This window comes from Salvelinus fontinalis, chromosome 14, assembly GCF_029448725.1.
Source record: "Salvelinus fontinalis isolate EN_2023a chromosome 14, ASM2944872v1, whole genome shotgun sequence".
In the NCBI taxonomy this organism is placed as follows: Eukaryota; Metazoa; Chordata; class Actinopteri; order Salmoniformes; family Salmonidae; genus Salvelinus; species Salvelinus fontinalis.
In genome coordinates, this window is record NC_074678.1 from 15045725 (window position 1) to 15066371 (window position 20647).

Genomic DNA, 20647 nt, shown 5'->3' on the forward strand with positions numbered 1-20647 from the left:
TCCTTTCCCCTAGATCACTATTGACGGACCGAATGCAGCAAGAGTCTGAACCACAAAGGCACCCTGGATAAGCTAATAAACATCTTAAAAAGTGCTGTATGTTGCACACAACTATGACAGTTCATCTCTAATGAGATATTCATCACAGCAGTAATTACAAGAACATTTATTACAGCATTCATTGCAATATTTTTTTTAATACTTTTCACCGCAACAATTTTTACACACTAACAATATACAAACTCTAACCCTCATCCAAGACAGTGGATGCGGTCCACAGGAAAAACCATTTGGATTGCATAATGCCACTGGCAGAGACAACCTGCCGGTGAAGCATACTGGTGTCAATCAGCACCAGGGCCGGCTCTAGCCTTTGGGGGCCCTAAGCGTCAGTTTATGAAGTTTATGCCTGGAGCCGGCCCTGCTCAGCACATTGTATAAAGAGTTATTATAATAATTTCCATCTTATCACCTTACAGTAGTCTTTAAAGATAATATCAAGATAATATGAAGACATTCAGTCTTCAGCACTAGGTACGAGCTCTTCTAAAAGGTTTACACTAATGTGTATTGCTCTCAAATGTTTCCAGCTCAGAAGATAATGTTGCAGTAATGCATTGTTTAGCATAGGGTATAGCGTATCTTGCACTCTGTACAGACTGAACAGCCTTGGGCATCGGAGGGTTGGCGATAAGATCAGAATTAATGATTGATTGGCCGCTGTGGGTGAAAATCCAGCACTTGAAGAAATGTATAATATAAACTCAGCAAAAAAAGAAACATCATCTGACTGTCAACTGCATTTATTTTCAGCAAACTTAACATGTGTAAATATTTGCATGAACAAAACAAGATTCAACAACTGAGACTTAAACTGAACAAGTTCCACAGACATGTGACTAACAGAAATGGAATAATGTGTCCCTGAACAAACAGTCAGTATCTGGTGTGGCCACCAAATGCATTAAGTACTGCAGTGCTCCTCCTCATGGACTGCACCAGTTCTTGCTGTGAGATGTTACCCCACTCTTCCACCAAGGCACCTGAAAGTTCCCTGACATTTCTGGGGGAATGGCCTTAGCACTCACCCTCCGATCCAACAGGTCCCAGAAAAGCTCAATGGGATTGAGATCCGGGCTCTTCGCTGGCCATGGCAGAACACTGACATTCCTGTCTTGCAGGAAATCATGCACAGAACGAGCAGAATGGCTGGTGGCATTGTCATGCTGGAGGGTCATGTCAGGGTGAGCCTGCAGGAAGGGTACCACATGAGGGAGGAGGATGTCTCCCTGTAACGCACAGCGTTGAGATTGCCTGCAATGACAACAAGCTCAGTCCGATGATGCTGTGACACACCCCCCCAGACCATGACGGACCCTCCACCTCCAAATCGATCCCGCTCCAGAGTACAGGCCTCAGTGTAACGCTCATTCCTTCGACAATAAACGCGAATCCGACCATCACCCCTGGTGAAACAAAACCGCGACTCGTCAGTGAAGAGCACTTTTTGCCAGTCCTGTCTGGTCCAGCGATGGTAGGTTTGTGCCCATAGGCGACGTTGTTGCCGGTGATGTCTGGTGAGGACCTACCTTACCACAGGCCTACAAGCACTCAGTCCAGCCTCTCTCAGCCTATTGCGGACAGTCTGAGCACTGATGGAGGGATTGTGCGTTCCTGGTGTAACTCGGGCATTTGTTGTTGCCATCCTGTACCTGTCACGCAGGTGTGATTTTCGGATGTGCCGATCCTGTTTAGGTGTTGGTACACGTGGTCTGCCACTGCGAGGACGATCAGCTGTCCGTCCTGTCTCCCTGTAGCGCCATCTTAGGCATTGCACAGTACGGACATTGCAATGTACTGCTCTGGCCACATCTGCAGTCCTCATGCCTCCTTGCAGCATGCCTAAGGCACGTTCACGCAGATGAGCAGGGACCCTGGGCATCTTTCTTTTGGTGTTTTTCAGAGTCAGTAGAAAGGCCTCTTTAGTGTCCTAAGTTTTCATAACTGTGACCCTAATTGCCTACCGTCTGTAAGCTGTTAGTGTCTTAAGGACCGTTCCACAGGTGCATGTTAATTAATTGTTTATGGTTCATTGAACAAGCATGGGAAACAGTGTTTAAACCCTTTAAAATGAAGATCTGTGAAGTTATTTGGATTTTTACGAATTATCTTTGAACGACAGGGTCCTGAAAAAGGGACCTTTCTTTTTTTGCTGAGTTTATATGTATAATTATTTAACTACAGGTACCATAACTGTGAGCAAAAATAGCTGTAAATAGCAGTAGAAGTATTGTTGTCCGTTAGCTTACTCCAGTCAGGGTAGGGATGGTAGGGTAGGGGGAAAATTTTATGTTTGTACTTGGCCTATATACTGTATTAACCAGAACAACTCTACCCCTACGATTTCAGGAATCTCACAGCTCTTTCTGTGTGTGTGTGCGTGCGCGTGCGTGTGTGTGTGTTTATGATGATTGACTGTCAGGGTACAGTGGGTGTTTGTGTGTGCGTGATTGATTTATTGAAAGACTGTGTATTTTCTGTTAGCTCAAACATATAAGTGCAGAATGTTGCTCCTTGGTGTGTGAGCTAGGCCTATTGCTCCAAGTCAGAGACCAGGGTTAGTACACCTACATTTGTTGTCATGGAAATGCAGCGTGACAAACCTACAAACCACCCCTTCTCTATCAACCCCATTCCTCCCTTCCATCCCCCAACATGTTCAGACTTTTAATAGCAGCAGTATGGGTGGATTGATTCATGAAAGTAATAAACTCGGAGTTGGAGTTTTTCTCAGATAGAAGACCAATGTAGTCCCACCCTTATAATCACTAGGCTATATGCCTGTTGGCGCATTTCAGTTTTCTGAAACACGTCCCTGCCTGTGTGTGCACACAGATGAACACACACACACACACTGACACACACACACATTCTGCCAAACCAACATTCCACGGCTGGTCTTCATTCTACCACCATGGAAAACAAGCAAACAGATCAGTGTGTGTTGGAATATATTGAAACACATCAGTGTTCTTGTCTTTAAAAGAAATACAATCTTCCATGGGCTTAAATGTTTCTTTGACACTTTTATGATGATGCATAGCAGACATGTACATGTTCACATATGTGCGTGGCTCAGGTAGGTTATATAGTATGTACATTTTATAAGGTCTAAAGTGCATTTCTGTACAGTAAACACAGACGTCTGACCCAGTTGTACATGGAGACATCTTTACGAGATGCAAGGATCACCATCAGCATCCCAATTGAATGACAATGTGTGTGTGTGAGTGTGTGTGTAATTGTAGTGTGTGTATACTTGGGCTGAATCAGGTGTGGCATTGGATAGGCTTTCAGTTCACACATCACATCACACTTCACTCATCTCCAGACGTCAGACAGGATGAGACATGAGGGCTTGTAATGGGCATCTAATAAGTCTCCTTGTGTATGTAGGTTGACCAGAAAAACTGTGTGATTAGCATTTTATAGTGACACTCTTTGATTTAAATCTCTCGAAATTGTTCCCATGGTAGTGTGATAAAAACCGGTCGTTCATCACACTTCCAACAGACCGCGCCTTAGGGGTTACACCCTAGTGTCACAATAGAGGGGCAACCACCAACACGTACACCTGTCCCATCGTGCCTCATCAGGTGAGCTGAGACGAGTGAGCCCTGGGAGGCTCTGTTGAAGCACAGACACACCTAAAACTCCACCAAAAACCACAAAACCAACCCCTATCACACCACACCCAGCCCTGGTATCGAGTACAGAGTGCCTGCCAATTCCCACTCTCTCTCTGTCCTACATCTCTACATTACTTTCACTGTCTCTATCTCTCTACCTGTCTTTCCTCCAACCCCCTATCACACTCTCCCTCTCTTTCTGCCCCTCTCTGTGCTGACTCTGGGAGGCTGTGTTCAGACACTGTCTTCTGAAGAACACTGGGTAGAAACCCCTTCATTACTTTTGCCCCTTTGACTCTCCCCAACCCCTGTCTTTGAACTGTCAACAAACTGTCACAACTCTGCCAATTACCTGTCACCTTATATTTTTGCTTATCAATCATTGCCTGTGTTTGCACAGGTACAGTTGAAGTTGGAAGTTTACATACACTTAGGTTGGAGTCATTAAAATTTATTTTTTCAACCACTCCACAAATTTCTTGTTAACAAACGATAGTTTTGGGAAGTCAGTTAGGACATCTACTTTGTGCATGACACAAGTCATTATTCCAACAATTGTTTACAGACAGATTATTTCACTTAACATTCACTGTATCACAATTCCATTGGGTCAGAAGATGACATACACTAAGTTGACTGTGCCTTTAAACAGCTTGGAAAATTCCAGAAAATTATGTCATGGCTTTAGAAGCTTCTGATAGGCTAATTTACATTATTTGAGTCAATTGGAGGTGTACCTGTGGATGTATGTCAAGGCCTACCTTCAAACTCAGTGCATCTCTGCTTGACATCATGGGAAAATCTAAATAAATCAGCCAAGAACTCAGAAAAACAATTGTAGACCTACACAAGTCTAGTTCATCCTTGGGAGTAATTTCCAAACGCCTGAAGGTACCACGTTCATCTGTACAAACAGTACCACGTTCATCTGTACAAACAATAGTATGCAAGTATAAACACCATGGGACCACGCAGCTATCATACTGCTCAGGAAGGAGACGCGTTCTGTCTCCTAGAAATGAATATACTTTGGTGCGAAAAGTGCAAATCAATCCCAGAACAACAGCAAAGGACCTAGAGAAGATGCTGGAGGAAACAGGTACAAAAGTATCTATATCCACAGTAAAACAAGTCCTATATCAACATAACCTGAAAGGCCGCTCAGCAAGGAAGAAGCCACTGCTCCAAAACCGCCATAAAAAAGACAGACAACGTTTTGCAACTGCACATGGGGACAAAGGTCGTACTTTTTGGAGAAATCTCCTCTGGTCTGATGAAACAAAAATAGAACTGTTTGGCCAAAATGACCATCATTATGTTTGGAGGAAAAAGGGGGAGGCTTGCAAGCCGAAGAACACCATCCCAACCGTGAAGCACGGGTGTGGCAGCATCATGTTGTGGGGTGCTTTGCTGCAGGAGGGACTGGTGCACTTCACAAAATAGATGGCATCATGAGAAAGGAAAATTATGTGGATTTATTGAAGCAACATCTCAAGACATCAGTCAGGAAGTTAAAGCTTGGTCGCAAATGGGTCTTCCAAATGGACAATGACCCCAAGCATACTTCCAAAGTTGTGGCAAATTGGCTTAGGGACAACAAAGTCAAGGGATTGGAGTGGCCATCACAAAGCCCTGACCTCAATCCTATAGAAAATTTGTGGGCAGAACTGAAAAAGCGTGTGCGAGAAAGGAGGCCTACAAACCTGACTCAGTTACACCAGCTCTGTCAGGAGGAATGGGCCAAAATTCACCCAACTTATTGTGGGAAGCTTGTGGAAGGCTACCTGAAATGTTTGACCCAAGTTAAACAATTGAAAGGCAATGCTACCAAATACAAATTGAGTGTATGCAAACTTCTGACCCACTGGGAATTTGATGAAATAAATAAAAGCTGAAATAAATAATTCTCTCTACTATTATTCTGACATTTCACATTCTTAAAATAAAGTGGTTATTCTAACTGACTTAAGACAACGAATATTTACTATGATTAAATGTCAGGAATTGTGAAAAACTGAGTTTAAATGTATTTGGCTAAGGTGTATGTAAACTTCTGACTTCAACAGTAGGTGGAGGTAGATGTGAGTAGGTGGGTCTGTATGTACACAGGAAATGTTGCTCTGTCTGTAAAATACATAACAGGAGTGTCAATAATGATGGAGGAATGTGGCTAATGAGTGGTGTGTCAGTCTGTCTGATTGAATGGTATTCAGGCTTTAAGACGCTTGCAGGAATTCAGTAACATGCCAAACATAGAGCGGTTAGCTTTGGTCTCACTCTTATGTGTTTGAACCGGGTCACAGCTTGTCCTCCTCTCACAAAGGAAAGAAAGAGAGATCTTTACACCAGAGGTGGAACCAAGTCATTGTTTTACAATTCACAAGTAAGTCTCCAGTCTTAGCACTCAAGTCCCATGTCAAGTCCCAAGTCAAGACAGGCAAGTCCAAGTCAAGTCTCAAGTTAAGACCGTCAAGTATCAAGTCCTAAACTTTAAGTTTCGAGTCCTAAACAAGTCATAATGTGCTCTTCACCAAATGTAATACCATTTCCTATTTTTAACAAGAGTAATAGATAGTATATTACATTTACGCAAATCATGAATGCTTCATATATATTTATTACTTTCCAAATAAATGTTATATTTCCATAGAAATACATGGGTAGCCATGAGAAAGACCCCACCCCCCCTCCAATAGTGATATCGAGGATCGCTATCGGGCGATGTAGGCTTGTACAGTCGTGGCAAAAAGTTTTGAGAATGACACAAATATTAATTTCCACAAAGTTTGATTACAATAAGTGTCAGAGGCTTTTATTGAGAATTACACGAAGTTGATGCAAAGAGTCAATATTTGCGGTGTTGATTCTTCTTTTTCAAGACCTCTGCAAACTGCCCTGGCATACTGTCAATTAACTTATGGGCCACATCCTGACTGATGGCAGCCCATTCTTGCATAATCAATGCTTGGAGTTTGTCAGAATTTGTGGGTTTTTGTTTGTTCACCCGCCTTTTGAGGATTGACCACAAGTTCTCAATGGGATTAAGGTCTGGGGAGTCTCCTGGCCATGGACCCAAAATATCAATATTTTGTTCCCCGAGCCACTTAGTTATCACTTTTGCCTTATGGCAAGGTGCTCCATCATGCTGGAAAAGGCATTGTTCGTCACCAAACTGTTCCTGGATGGTTGGGAGAAGTTGCTCTCGGAGGATGTGTTGGTACCATTCTTTATTCATGGCTGTGTTCTTAGGCAAAATTGTGAGTGAGCCCACTCCCTTGGTAGAGAAGCAACCCCACACATGAATGGTCTCAGGATGCTTTACTGTTGGCATGACACAGGACTGATGGTAGCGCTCACCTTGTCTTCTCCGAACAAGCTTTTTTCGGGATGCCACAAACAATCGGAAAGGGGATTCATCAGAGAAAATTACTTTATCCCAGTTCTCAGCAGTCCAATCCCTGTACCTTTTGCAGAATATCAGTCTGTCCCTGATGTATTTCCTGGAGAGAAGTGGCTTCTTTGCTGCCCTTTTTGACACCAGGCCTCCAAAAGTCTTCACCTGACTGTGCGTGCAGATGCACTCACACCTGCCTGCTGCCATTCCCGAGCAAGCTCTGTACTGATTTTGCCCCGATCCCGCAGCTGAATCAACTTTAGGAGACGGTCCTGGCGCTTGCTGGACTTTCTTGGGCGCCCTGAAGCCTTCTTCCCAACAATTGAACCGCTCTCCTTGAATTTCTTGATGATCTGATAAATGGTTGATTTAGGTGCAGTCTTACTGGCAGCAATATTCTTGCCTGTGAAGCCCTTTTTGTGCAAAGCAATGATGACGGCACGTGTTTCCTTGCAGGTAACCATGGTTGACAGAGGAAGAACAATGATTCCGACCACCCCCCTCCTTTTACAGCTTCCAGTCTGTTAATCGAACTCAATCAGCATGACAGAGTGATCTCCAGCCTTGTCCTCGTCAACACTCACACCTGTGTTAACGAGAGAATCACTGACATGATGTCAGCTGGTCCTTTTGTGGCAGGGCTGAAATGCAGTGGAAATATTTTTGGGGGAGTCAGTTAATTTGCATGGAAAAGAGGGACTTTGCAATTAATTTCAATTCATCTGATCACTCTTCATAACATTCTGGAGTACTTGCATATTGCCATCATACAAACTGAGGCAGCAGACTGTGAAAATGTATATTTGTGTCATTCTCAAAACCTTTGGCCACGAATGTACACAATCGCTCAATCTTAACACACACTCTCTCTCTCTCTCTCTCTCTCTCTCTCTCTCTCTCTGTCTCTGTCTCTGTGTGGTTACAATAGGCTAACGTATGTCAATGGTTTTAGGAACAGCAGTAACATCAGGCAGGATTTAGGCTACCAACTACCTAGCCAGTTGTGGCTCAATCTTGGGTGCAATGATTACATTGCCACACTGTGACTGTGTGGAGGCTCATTGATTTAACGTTATGTTAGCCTACATGATAAACTAGTAAAATAATAAAAGATATAGCTGTTGACTATATTAGCCACGACTTACCGTTCTTTGTGCAGCTTCAAATGTCAAACAAAGTTAGAAATTGTTGTGCCTCCGTCAGTAATTTTCTTCCCGCATGTTTTGCAAGTTTCAAACCGTTTTTTGTTGACAGAGCGTCTTCATATCCGAAAATAATAATTTTGGGTATCATCTTTTATAAGGGCTCCATCTGATTTCACTCGAAGTCCCTCTGCACTGCCACGCACAACTTTTTCTCAGCTGGCACAATTTGATTGGCTGCTGTCTGATTCAAACTGTAATCTGTTAAATGAAGAGTTGATGCGTTGCACACTTTTTTTAATAGCATCATTTTTCATATTTTGGCTTGGGGAGGGTATCAAGTCAGGCCGAGTCATAAGGCTCAAGTCCAAGTCAAGTCACAAGTCATTGGTGTTAAAGTCAAAGTCGAGTTGCAAGTCATCATATTTGTGACTCGAGTTTGACTCGAGTCCAAGTCATGTGACTCGAGTTCACACCTCTGCTTTCCACACAATTGTTCTCTCAGATTATGTAGCTAAGATCTCTATGGAAGAATCTGAGTGTACAGTAAAATGATAAGGAGGTAGTTCTGTATCCCAGCGGACATTATATACTGAACAGAAATCTAAACGCAACAATTTCAAAGATTTTACTGAGTTACAGTTCAAATCAGTCAATTGAAATTAATTAATTTGGCCCTAATCTATGGATTTCACACGACTGGAAATACAGATATAAATCTGTTGGTCACAGATACCTTTAAAAAAAATGGGCCTCAGGATTTCATCACGGTATTTTTGTGCATTCAAATTGCAAAATGCAGTTGTATTCTTGTCCATATCTTATGCCTGCCCATACCATAAACCCGCCACCATGTGGCGCTCTGTTCACAAAGTGGACATCAGAAAACCGCTCGCCCACACAACGCCATTCACGTGGTCTGCTGGTGTGAGGCCGGTTGGACGTACTGACAAATTGTCTAAAATGACATGGAGGCAGTTTATGGTAGAGAAAATAACAAATTATCTGGCAACAGTTCTGGTGCACATTCTCAAAGTCAGGATGCCAAATGCACGCTCCCTCAAACTTGAGACATCTGTGGCATTGTGTGGTGTAACAAAACTGCAGATTTTAGAGATGCATTTTAATGTCCCCAGCACAAGGTGCACCTGTATAATGATCATGCTTTTTAACCAGCTTCTTGATATGCCACACATGTCTGGTGGATAGATTATGTTGGCAAAGTAGAAATGCTCACTAACAGGGATGTAAACAAATTTGTGCACAAAATTTGAGTGAAATAAGCTTTTTGTGCGTATGGAACGTTTCTGGGATCTTTTATTTCAGCTATTGAAACATAGGACCAACACTTTACATGTTGAGTTTATATTTTTGTTCGGTGTAGGTTCTGATGATGAAGCTTGTCTTTCAATGTTTTCAGATAGTGAGTGTGTGGGGAGGAGGTCAAATTGGTGATTGTCACTGTCACACCTGGGAGGCTGACACAGTCACTCTCTGTTTGCAGCTCAATCACATCTTTGTTATCTCAGTCAAATGACGCTTGGCATGAGAAATAAACACAAATCACAATACTTGAGGGGACATCCTGTGATTATCTGATTCCCTTCAGCAGGGTTTGTTTTAATAAAAAAATGATCCTGTGGATAGGCAACGCTTTGTTGGGTCACCAGGGGCACAGTGATGGGAAGAGGTGAGAGGGATGGAGGGAGAGCGATGCCTGACAATAGAGTACCTGTGTGAGCCGTGTGACATGGATACTCACCCAGGGGGTGAGACAGAGCAGGGGAAGGATGGAGGGGGAGAGGGAGAGAAGAAAAAGGAGGATCAGATATCTGTCACCTGACATCTGAGCCCAACTAGGCCACTGACATCACTTTTACCTGCTGTAAGAACTGATGTGGCTCCGCCCACTAATGGACCTGTTGTTATATTTAGCATTTTTTAAATTACAAGCACCCTACATGACCAAAAGTATGGAGCTGTTCCCCTCTTTGCTGCTATAACAGCCTCTACTCTTCTGGGAAGGCTTTCCACTAGATGTTGGAACATTGCTGCGGGGACTTGCCTCCATTCAGCCACAAGAGCCTTAGTGAGGTCGTGCACTGATGTTGGGCGATTTGGCCTGGCTCGCAGTCAGCGTTCCAATTCATCCCAAAGGTGTTCGATGGGGTTGAGGTCAGGGCTCTGTGCAGGCCAGTCAAGTTCTTCCACAATGATCTCAACAAACCATTTCTGTATGGACCTTGCTTTGTGTACAGGGGCATTGTCATGCTGAAACAGGGAAGGGCCTTCTCCAAACTGTTGCCACAAAGTTGGAAGCACAGAATGTCACTCTATGCTGTAACGTTAAGATTTCCCTTCACTGGAACTAAGGGGCCTAGCCCAAACCATGAAAAACAGCCCCAGACACTATTCCTCCTCCACCAAACCTTACAGGCAGGTAGCGTTCTCCTGGCATCTGCCAAACCCAGATTTGTCTGTCGGACTGCCAGATGGTGAAGAGTGATTCATCACTCTAGAGAACATGTTTCCACTGCTCCAGAGTCCACTGGCAGCGAGCTTTACACCACTCCAGTCAACGCTTGGCATTGGCCATGGTGACCTTAGGCTTGTGTGCGGCTGCTCGGCCATGGAAACCCATTTCATGAAGCTCCCGAATAACAGTTCTTGTGCTGACGTTGCTTCCAGAGGCAGTTTGGAGCTCAGTAGCGAGTGTTGCAACCGAGCACAGATGAGTTTTACACCTTATGCGCTTCAGCACTTGGTGGTCCCGTTCTGTGAGCTTGTGTGGCCTACCACTTCACGGCTGAGATGTTGTTGCTCCTAGACCCCCCATACTCAACTGGAGAACTGCAGACCGCATCCAGACCCAGAACAGGGTCAATACAGACCATGGGTCCAGAAAAAAAAAGAGAATTATTATTTATTTTACTCTGGCTTCGACCCCTGGTATCATGTTAACACACATAAGACATGGAATAATGCGTAGAATTGCAGGAAATTTACTTTAAAACTGCAAAATTTGCTCAACACAAGAGGGGTGTGAACAGTCTGGGTTTGCATGGGTTGCGAGGTGGGGGTTTGTTACTACGCCGATAAATAACATTATCCATCCAGACCTTTGCCACCTAGTGTAATGAACACGAGGGGAGACAGAGAGCTAGTTTCAAGTGCAGGGCGCAGCAGGTGTTTATTGCAAAGCACCACAGGAGGAGGCAGGTAGCTGGGTCCAGGGGCAGGCAGAAGGTTATACACAGGGGGCCCAAAAGGGCAATAGTACAGGCAATGAGAAGGCTAGTAATGTAGTCCGGGAGATCAGGCAATCGGTAGATAACAGGAAATTCGATAGGCTAAAGTACAGGCAGGGAACAGGCAAAGTTAGTGAGGCAGGCAAAAACTATCATACACAGCAGGAGTGACTCACAGCATAAACAAAAAAAAATGCATATATACATACATACATACATATATATATATATATATATATATATATATATATATATATATATATATATATATATACATACATATATATATATATATATATATATATATATATATATAAAACCAGCGCTCTAAAAGATGTGTGTCACAAAACAAACAATACCTCACAGTGATGGGGTGCAGACTTGAACTAAATAGTGTGTGGTAATGACATACAGGTGTGTGAACAGGTGATTAGAATTCAGGTGATTGGAATCTGGAGAGTGAGCTGCGTTCAGGGGATCTAGGTGTTTGAGAGTGTGTGCTGGAAAGTGAGATGCGTTCAGGGGATCTAGGTGTTTGAGAGTGTGAGCTGGAGAGTGAGCTGCGTTCAGGGGATCTAGGTGTTTGAGAGTGTGAGCTGGAGAGTGAGCTGCGTTCAGGGGATCTAGGTGTTTGAGAGTGTGAGCTGGAAAGTGAGCTGCGTTCAGGGGATCTAGGTGTTTGAGAGTGTGAGCTGGAAAGTGAGCTGCGTTCAGGGGATCTAGGTGTTTTAAGAGTGTGAGCTGGAGAGTGAACTGCGTTCAGGGGATCTAGGTGTTTGAGAGTGTGAGCTGGAAAGTGAGCTGCGTTCAGGGGATCTAGGTGTTTGAGAGTGTGAGCTGGAGAGTGAACTGCGTTCAGGGGATCTAGGTGTTTGAGAGTGTGAGCTGGAAAGTGAGCTGTGTTCATCTACGTGTTTGAGGGTGTGAGTTGGAAGCAGACGTTACACCTAGGAAATTTGTGTGACCGGACCTTCTCAAATAGTACTTGAGTGCCCCTGTCCTAGACGTTTCCACTTCACAATAACAGCACTTACAGTTGACCGGGACAGCTCTAGCAGGGCAGAAATTTAACGAAATGACTTGCTGGAAAGGTGGCATCCTATATCGGTGCCACGTTAAGAGTCTCTGAGCTCTTCAGTAAGGCCATTCTACTGCCAATGTTTGTCTATGGAGATTGCATGGCTGTGTGTTCTATTTTATACACTTGTCAGCAACGGGTGTGGCTGAAATAGTCGAATCCACTAATTTGAAGCGGTGTCCACATACTTTTGTATATATAGTGTATATATTTTATGAGATAGCACAATAGTTTTTGAACAGTTTCCTCAAACCTGTTTTAAAAGGCAAAAGGCAAGTTAAAACTTCACAAGAGAGATGAATCAGTCTGTTGGCATCTTTATTCACAAAGCATATCAAATAAATAACTGTAATTAAAGTAGATTGTAAGTGTATAATGACCAATCCTTTTGGGTTTCAAAAGTCCTCACAAGGATAGAAAAACAAGGAACATTCTGATAAGTGGGGACATTTCGCAGGTCCCCAAAAGGAAGAGGCTATTTTAGGCTTAGGAGCTAGGGTTAGGGTTATTAGTTATGGGTCCCCACTTGGATAGTAATACCAACATTGTGTGTGTGTGTGTGTGTGTGTGTGTGTGTGTGTGTGTGTGTGTGTGTGTGTGTGTGTGTGTGTGTGTGTGTGTGTGTGTGTGTGTGTGTGTGTGTGTGTGTGTGTGTGTGTGTGTGTGTGTGTTGTTGAAATCTAAATTCTTGGCCCCCCTTAAATCTGAACCTAGCCCCTGAGTGACTTCCAAGAGGTTAGGAATCACCATAAAGGAGGACCTTGTATCCTAGGTGACCTCTAGGTGACCTTCCTGAGGCCAAGGGCCAATTGCTGTAAATTCAGCCATTAGTGGTTTCAAATGAGAAAGACATCTAATATACGGCTCACTCTGACCCAAGTGGTCTCGACAACCTTGATTAATGTTTTGACCAGGGGCCTGGAACGCTTGGAGAACGAACAGATAAGTATGAGTATTTACGCCTGCCTGCCCTTGAGGAGGTTGGAAGATTGCTACGAACCTCTCAGAGGAGCGTGTCTGTCTTCCCATATGCATATGTCTGTCTATTGTTTGTCTATTGAACCTTTAAATATAGAAGTCTTTCACCTTATTTTTTCATTCAGCAATTTCCACACCTTGGGCAAATTCACGATTCCTGACAATGTGTGTGTGTGTGCGTGTGTCAGGAGTGAAGGTATACAAGGGTGTGGTTGGGAGACAGTGATATGTGACACACACTTCTCCTCCTCCGCTTCCCCCCTCCTCCCTCCCTCTCTCTCTAACCCCCTGAAGGAATGTCTGGGTAAGCCAGCAGCCGAGCAGAGGCGAGGTGCTTGTGTGTAGGTGAGAAATGAGTGAGGGCTGAGCACATGTTCTCATCTTGCTGTGAAAGAGCCAATCACACTCCGGATACCACCTCGACGTCATAGCGATGTCATGCCGACACAAATAAATTAAGAATCAGATCTGTATGTTGTTATTTTTTATTCATAACATCATTACATACATATGCTGTCAAAAAGTCACTGTCTACCGGCTGGCTGATGTAGTTTTTTCCAGAGCTGAGCAATAGTCAGGCATTCAGAAGCAATTCACAAGTTTTCAATATCAGGTCAAGTTTTGCCCCATCATTCTATGAAGAAATGTATATTCTAATAATGTACCAATGCAACGATTGTGAGATTGAGAAAGTGAGAGAGAAGACACTACCTTGCTGGAGAGCCATATGGTTCTGTTTAGCTGTGCTACTAGCCTACTGTTACTGCTGTATCCTAACTAGTGAAGGTTATGATGAGGTTCTACTGCCTCCATGTTCACTACAGTAATACTGCATCTTTACAGAGCTGCAGTGCAGGATGGGGAAATAGAATATGCCATATGAATATATGACTTGAAATGTCATCAAATCATGAACTGGTGTGTTGTTTCACATTAAATTACCTAGATACCGTGCAGTCGGATTATGAAGCAGATAATGTGGAGAAAACTGGTGTTTTCCTCACATAGATCTAATGTCTGACCACTAATAATCATCACTTCCTGGCACACCTGAGCTATGGTGACCACAAGCCCTACATTAGTAATTTCCATAGAATTTTGCCAAATTCAAGCCTGGGTGTAACGTTCAACTCATCCATGTCTCCCTGACAATTGAGCAAATAACATTTCATGCCGGGAACAAATTAGAGGAGAGAAAGTGATGCAACAGATTACCACACTTCTTGTCAAACCTTGAGCAATGCAAGGACTCTTAACAGTTTTCGATCATTTGACGCCCTCTGGCGAAGGACTACCCACACACCACCCTGCGGAGGAGACAATGTCATAATTGTACAGTAGGCTGCAGCTGCAACCCATCTGTGTGACAGGCTATTGTCATCTCAAGAAATGCAAACGTTATTATCTATTTATGAGTCAGACATTCTGACATACTTAATAAACTAAGCTATATGGAGGGGGGGGGGGCGAGTGAGGCTTTAATTGACACAAATCCTCATAGCCTCCAACACATCTCCAGTTAATCTCTAAATCTCACCTAATTGACGATAAACATTAACTGTATAGTATTTCTCACAAACCCGTGTTATTATTTTGAGGGAAAGGGGGCATGTGGTAAACAAAGGATATCTTTGTCGCGGTTTCGGTAGGCTACGGCACCGATGCCCAATTGCGCGTCAGTGGTGCAATCGCCCCGTGAACACGAACCAATCACAGCGCGCCGAACAACGGAGAAGGGCGGGGCTTGATTATCCGAGACTGTGTGCACCGCACAGTTTATTCTACACCATCGATTACCAGCGAAACGAAGCGGGATTGGAGTGTGTGGTCCACTTGTTCAAAGCCAAGTGAATCCGGACGGAGAGACCTGGACGAATATTCATTGAAATCATACGGTGATCTCATATTGGATGAGAGCCGTATGATATGTAAGATAGACCTAACGGTTGGTTCTGTCTGCAAACTGCAGCAATGACCACCACCACCACTATACCTGCGAGGGGTCAAGGACTGGGCAGGTGTGTTACCTGTGGAGCGCGTGGAAGGGCTAGCAAATGTGCCGATCAGTCACCCACACCTCTTTGCCTGTGTGTCTAGTTTAACCCCACATGGATGGATGCTACCCGTTGGAACACAAAGACCTTCAGCATGGTGAGCAGCCCTGCCTCTCCGAGCCCACACCTTGCCGGTTTCCTCGCCACAGCTTCGCCCTGAGACCCAGGCTCCACCGGAAACCGTCATTCGGTCAGCCTATTCTAACCGGAGCACCATGGTGAGACGAGCAACCACTCGGTAATCTACCAGAGGACCCCGATTCAACTCTCATTCTTCCCCAGTCTTTGTTGTATACATTAAGTCTGCCTGCGCTCTGGGTTTCCTTTGTAACACAGGGTTTACGCAGAGCCGAGTGGACAGGGCAGCAGAGCGCCAGGGGTTTGGCAGTTATTTTTGTCGAGATGGCAGCGGGGCCAGAGCGGCCGGTGGCAGAGGCGCAGCAGCAGGAGCGGGACCAACCGCCAATTGAGAACGGCTTCATGTCGCTGGAGCAGACACAGGCCCCCAGGCTGCTGCCGCACGTCGACGGCTCAGTTATACCGTCTCTCGGGGGATTTGGGAAACACCAAAAACAGCTCGTGATCCTGACGTGGATACCAGCTTTATTTATCGGATTTAGCCAGTTTTCGGATTATTTCCTTTTGGCCCAACCGAACAGCACGTGCGTACAGCCTCTGGTCAACGGGAGTAATTGGACCATGGGATCTTTAACGTTACCGTTGACCGTCACGAATGGTGGCATTGGTACACCCGTGCCGTACCTCCCCCTAGACAATGGCACAAGAGACGGTGACAGGGGTGGCATGCAATGTGCGTGTAAGGAGTGGAAGCTCGAACTGCAGACTGGACTCAGTCAGAACGTGGTAACCAAGGTAACAAGTGTGCACCAGATGCCATACCTCTCCTCTGACTGTTTCGGCATCTGAAAAAGCTGAACAATCATCAGCATCACTAACAGTGCATCCTATGCAACTATGGGGCACAAGCTGGTCTCAGTGGAGTTTAGTCTACCCAGCACCATGGACAGCACATGCACTCTGACAATGTTCCATTCTGTACATTCTGTGCCATAGGCCTACTGTAAGACAGAGCACAGTTTGCCCTCAGAGCATACAGTATCTGGTGTCCACTCATTTTCAAACCACTTTCATATCTCAGCTGACCCCAGTTGGCATGATCAAAACACACTACACTTTGGAGTATAACTATTCATGCCAGCCAATTGAATTAATCCTACTGTGGTGTAGCCTATTAGGCCACTCTGTGATACTGATGAGGGCAGAGGATGTGATTATTGTACAATCCATCATAGAAGAAGAGTAGTTGTAGCAGCTAGTCTCTTTTTACCCCCAACGCATTGACCTGCATCTGAGCAGGTTTGACAAAATATCCATTTAATCTCAAACAGCTACCTTCTTATATGAGATTAAGTTATTAATTTCAACTGTGTCTGTTGTTAGTATGTGTGATCCTTTCTTAGTGTTTTGTGTGTGTGTGTGTGTGTGTGTGTGTGTGTGTGTGTGTGTGTGTGTGTGTGTGTGTGTGTGTGTGTGTGTGTGTGTGTGTGTGTGTGTGTTCAGTGCCAGACATCTGCTTTCTCAGATAATGCTGTGTTTAAATAGCCCATTGATAAACCTATTACGGTAGACTTATCAATCGTACCTGATACTCATCTCTCTCTTCTCTCTTGCCCTTTTACTCTCCTTCAATCTCTCTCTTCCCTCTTTCTCTATCTCTCCCTATCTCTTCCTTACTCTCTCTCTCCAACCAAGTTGTGCTTCAGGATCTTTTAGTTTTATCCCTAACAACTTATATGATTACTCTTTCTCTTATGTAGTTTGCTGTGTGATACTGTATCATGTTGTTGATAAACATGTACAGTATTTATGTCCCTCTCTTTCTCTCCTGTTTGCTGTATTATTACATATAAACTCAGCAAGAAAAGTAATGTCCAATTTTCAGGAACTTGTCTTTCAAAGATAATTCGTAAAAATCCAAATAACTTCACAGATCTTCATCGTAAAGGGTTTAAACACTGTTTCCCATGCATGTTCAATGAACCATAAAATATTAATGAACATGCATCTGTGGAACGGTCGTTAAGACACTAACAGCTTACAGACGGTAGGCAATTAAAGTCACAGTTATGAAATCCTAGGACACTAAAGAGGCCTTTCTACTGACTCTGAAAAACACCAAAAGAAAGATGCCCAGGGTCCCTGCTCATCTGCGTGAACGTGCCTTATGCATGCTGCAAGGAGGCATGAGTACTGCAGATGTGGCCAGGGCAATAAATTGCAATGTCCGTACTGTGAGATGCCTAAGACAGCACTACAGGGAGACAGGACGGACAGCTGATCGTTCTCGCAGTGGCAGACCACGTGTAACAACACCTGCACAGGATCGGTACATCCGAACATCACACCTGTCACGGTACAGGCAACAACAACTGCCCGAGTTACACCAGGAACGCACAATCCCTCCATCAGTGCTCCGACTTTCCGCAATAGGCTGAGAGAGGCTGGACTGAGGGCTTGTAGGCCTGTTGTAAGGCAGGTCCTCACCAGACATCACCAGCAACAACGTCGCCTATGGGCACAAACCCACCTTCGCTGGACCAGACAGGACTGGCAAAAAGTGCTCTTCACTGAAGAGTCGCGGTTTTGTTGCACAAGGGGTGATGGTCGGATTTGCGTTTATCGTCGAAGGAATGAGCGTTACACCGAGGCCTGTTCTCTGGGCGGGATCGATTTGGAGGTGGAGGGTCCGTCTTGGTCTGGTGCGGTGTGTCACAGCATCATCGGACTGATCTTGTTGTTATTGCAGGCAATCTCAACACTGTGCGTTACAGGGAAAACATCCTCCTCCCTCATGTGGTTCCCTTCCTGCAGGCTCATCTGACATGACCCTCCAGCATGACAATGCCACCAGCCATTCTGCTCGTTCTGTGCGTGATTTCCTGCAAGACAGGAATGTCAGTGTTCTGCCATGGTCAGCGAAGAGCCCGGATCTCAATCCCAATGAGCACGTCTGGGACCTGTTGGATCGGAGGGTGAGGGCTAAGGCCATTCCCCCCAGAAATGTCCGGGAACTTGTAGGTGCTTTAGTGGAAGAGTGGGGTAACATCTCACAGCAAGAACTGGCAAATCTGGTGCAGTTCATGTGGAGGAGATGCACTGCAGTACTTAATGCAGCTGGTGGCCACACCAGAGACTGACTTTTGATTTTGACCCCCCCCCCCCCCCCCTTTTTTTCAGGGACACATTATTACATTTCTGTTATTTCACATGTCTGTGGGACTTGTTCAGTTTATGTCTCAGTTATTGAATCTTGTTATGTTCATACAAATATTTACACATGTTAAGTTTGCTGAAAATAAACACAGTTGACAGTGAGAGGATGTTTCTTTTCATGCTGAGTTTATTTAATACATATATTTCCCACTTCTCTCTCTGCAGTGGAACCTGGTGTGTGATTCGGCCTGGAAGGTTCACATCGCCAAGTTCTCTCTCTTAGTGGGATCTATCTTCGGCTACCTGGTGATGGGCATCCTAGCCGACTGGTACGCAATCTAGCATTCTCCTTCTCCATTTTGTGTCTTTGTGTGTGACATAGGAAATCCCGCTCCAACCGGGCCGGTAACTCACAACTCTCCCCAACGTAACAAAACATACTCCAGAAACAGTGTCAATACCACTGACCCATAAAAAGCCAAGGCGTTTCTGGATCTGGGGCGACAGTACTTCTAGGTCTCAGCAAGGTAGTAGTGATGCACTTAGCCATCTGCTCATGTCTGTGTCTGCATCCCCACTCCCCCAGGCATCCGAGAATAGACCGTGTCTTATGAAAAACACCCACAGATCTCCCTGTTGAGTTGTCTGTGGGATGAGCTGTAGCTATAGCAACAGAGACTACTCTGACCCAATGATCTGCTGACCTCTAACCCAGGATCAGGTTGTAGAGGGAAACAGACCATTGGACTAATTTCTCTTTCCATTGCTAATTTTCTCTCTCCCATTCTCTCTGTCTGTTTCTCCCACTATCTTGCAATCTCTTTCCCTCCCATTCTCTTTCCCTCTCATTCTCTCTTCTCTCTCAGGTTCGGTCGTCACCCGGTCCTGATAGTCTCGGTGCTGTTCATGTTGGTGTTTGGTTTGAGTGTAGCGTTCTCCTTCAACATGACCATGTTCAGCACATTACGTTTCTTTGAGGGCTTCTGTCTGGCTGGCCTCACTCTCTCCCTCTACATACTGAGTAAGTACACCTCCACTTCCTGGGATCTACTTTTGTTGTCTGTCAAAGACTGCCCAGAAAGCACACTGCATGGTCTTTCTAGAACGTAGGGCTCTACTCCACAAACTTCATTTTCCTCTTCCCCCACATCACTCCACCTCAAAGGTAGTACCTCACTTCTCTCTCACTCAGCTTTTTCCCACCATTCCTTCACATCTCTCTCCACTCAACAAACCTCTGGTGTGTTGCTAGTCGTCCTTGGATGATGATGTGTCTCCTCCTGTCTGTCACGTTGCCATCAGTCTCACCCCATGCTGCTCAATTCAATTTCAATTTAAGGGCTTTATTAGCATGGGAAAAATATGTTAACATTGCCAAAGCAAGTGAAGTAGGTAATAAACAAAAGTGAAATAAACAATAAGCAATAAAAATGAACTGTAAACATTACACTCACAGAAGTTCCAAAAGAATAAAGACATTTCAAATGTCATATTATGTCTATATGTACAGTGTTGTAATGATGTACAAATAGTTCAAGTACAAAAGGGAAGAAAAAAAAACATAAATATTGGTTGCATTTACAATGGTGTTTGTTCTTCACTGGTTGACCTTTTATTGTGGCAACAGGTCACAAATATTGCTGCTGTGTTGGCGCACTGGTATTTCACCCAGTAGATATGGGAGTTTATAAAAATTGTGTTTGTTTTCAAATTATTTGTGGATCTGTGTAATCTGAGGGAAATATGTGTCTCTAATATGGTCATACATTTGGCAGGAGGTTAGGAAGTGCAGCTCAGTTTCCACCAAATTTTGTGGGCAATGTGCCTGTC

General features: G+C 44.4%; 1 protein-coding gene across 4 annotated transcripts in view; it reads left to right on the forward strand.

Annotated features, from left to right (window-relative positions):
- The first annotated feature begins 15264 nt into the window (after positions 1-15264).
- The window catches only part of LOC129869537 (solute carrier family 22 member 23-like), a 52318-nt gene continuing 46935 nt past the window's right edge, over positions 15265-20647 (forward strand). The window contains exons 1-4 of one of the 4 annotated variants that reach the window (XM_055944027.1): positions 15265-15801; positions 15920-16456; positions 19043-19146; positions 19684-19838. In XM_055944027.1, coding sequence (XP_055800002.1) covers positions 15799-15801; positions 15920-16456; positions 19043-19146; positions 19684-19838 — 799 coding nt within the window. In that variant the 5' untranslated portion in view covers positions 15265-15798. The other 3 variants (XM_055944028.1, XM_055944029.1, XM_055944030.1) reach the window with 3 other exon arrangements.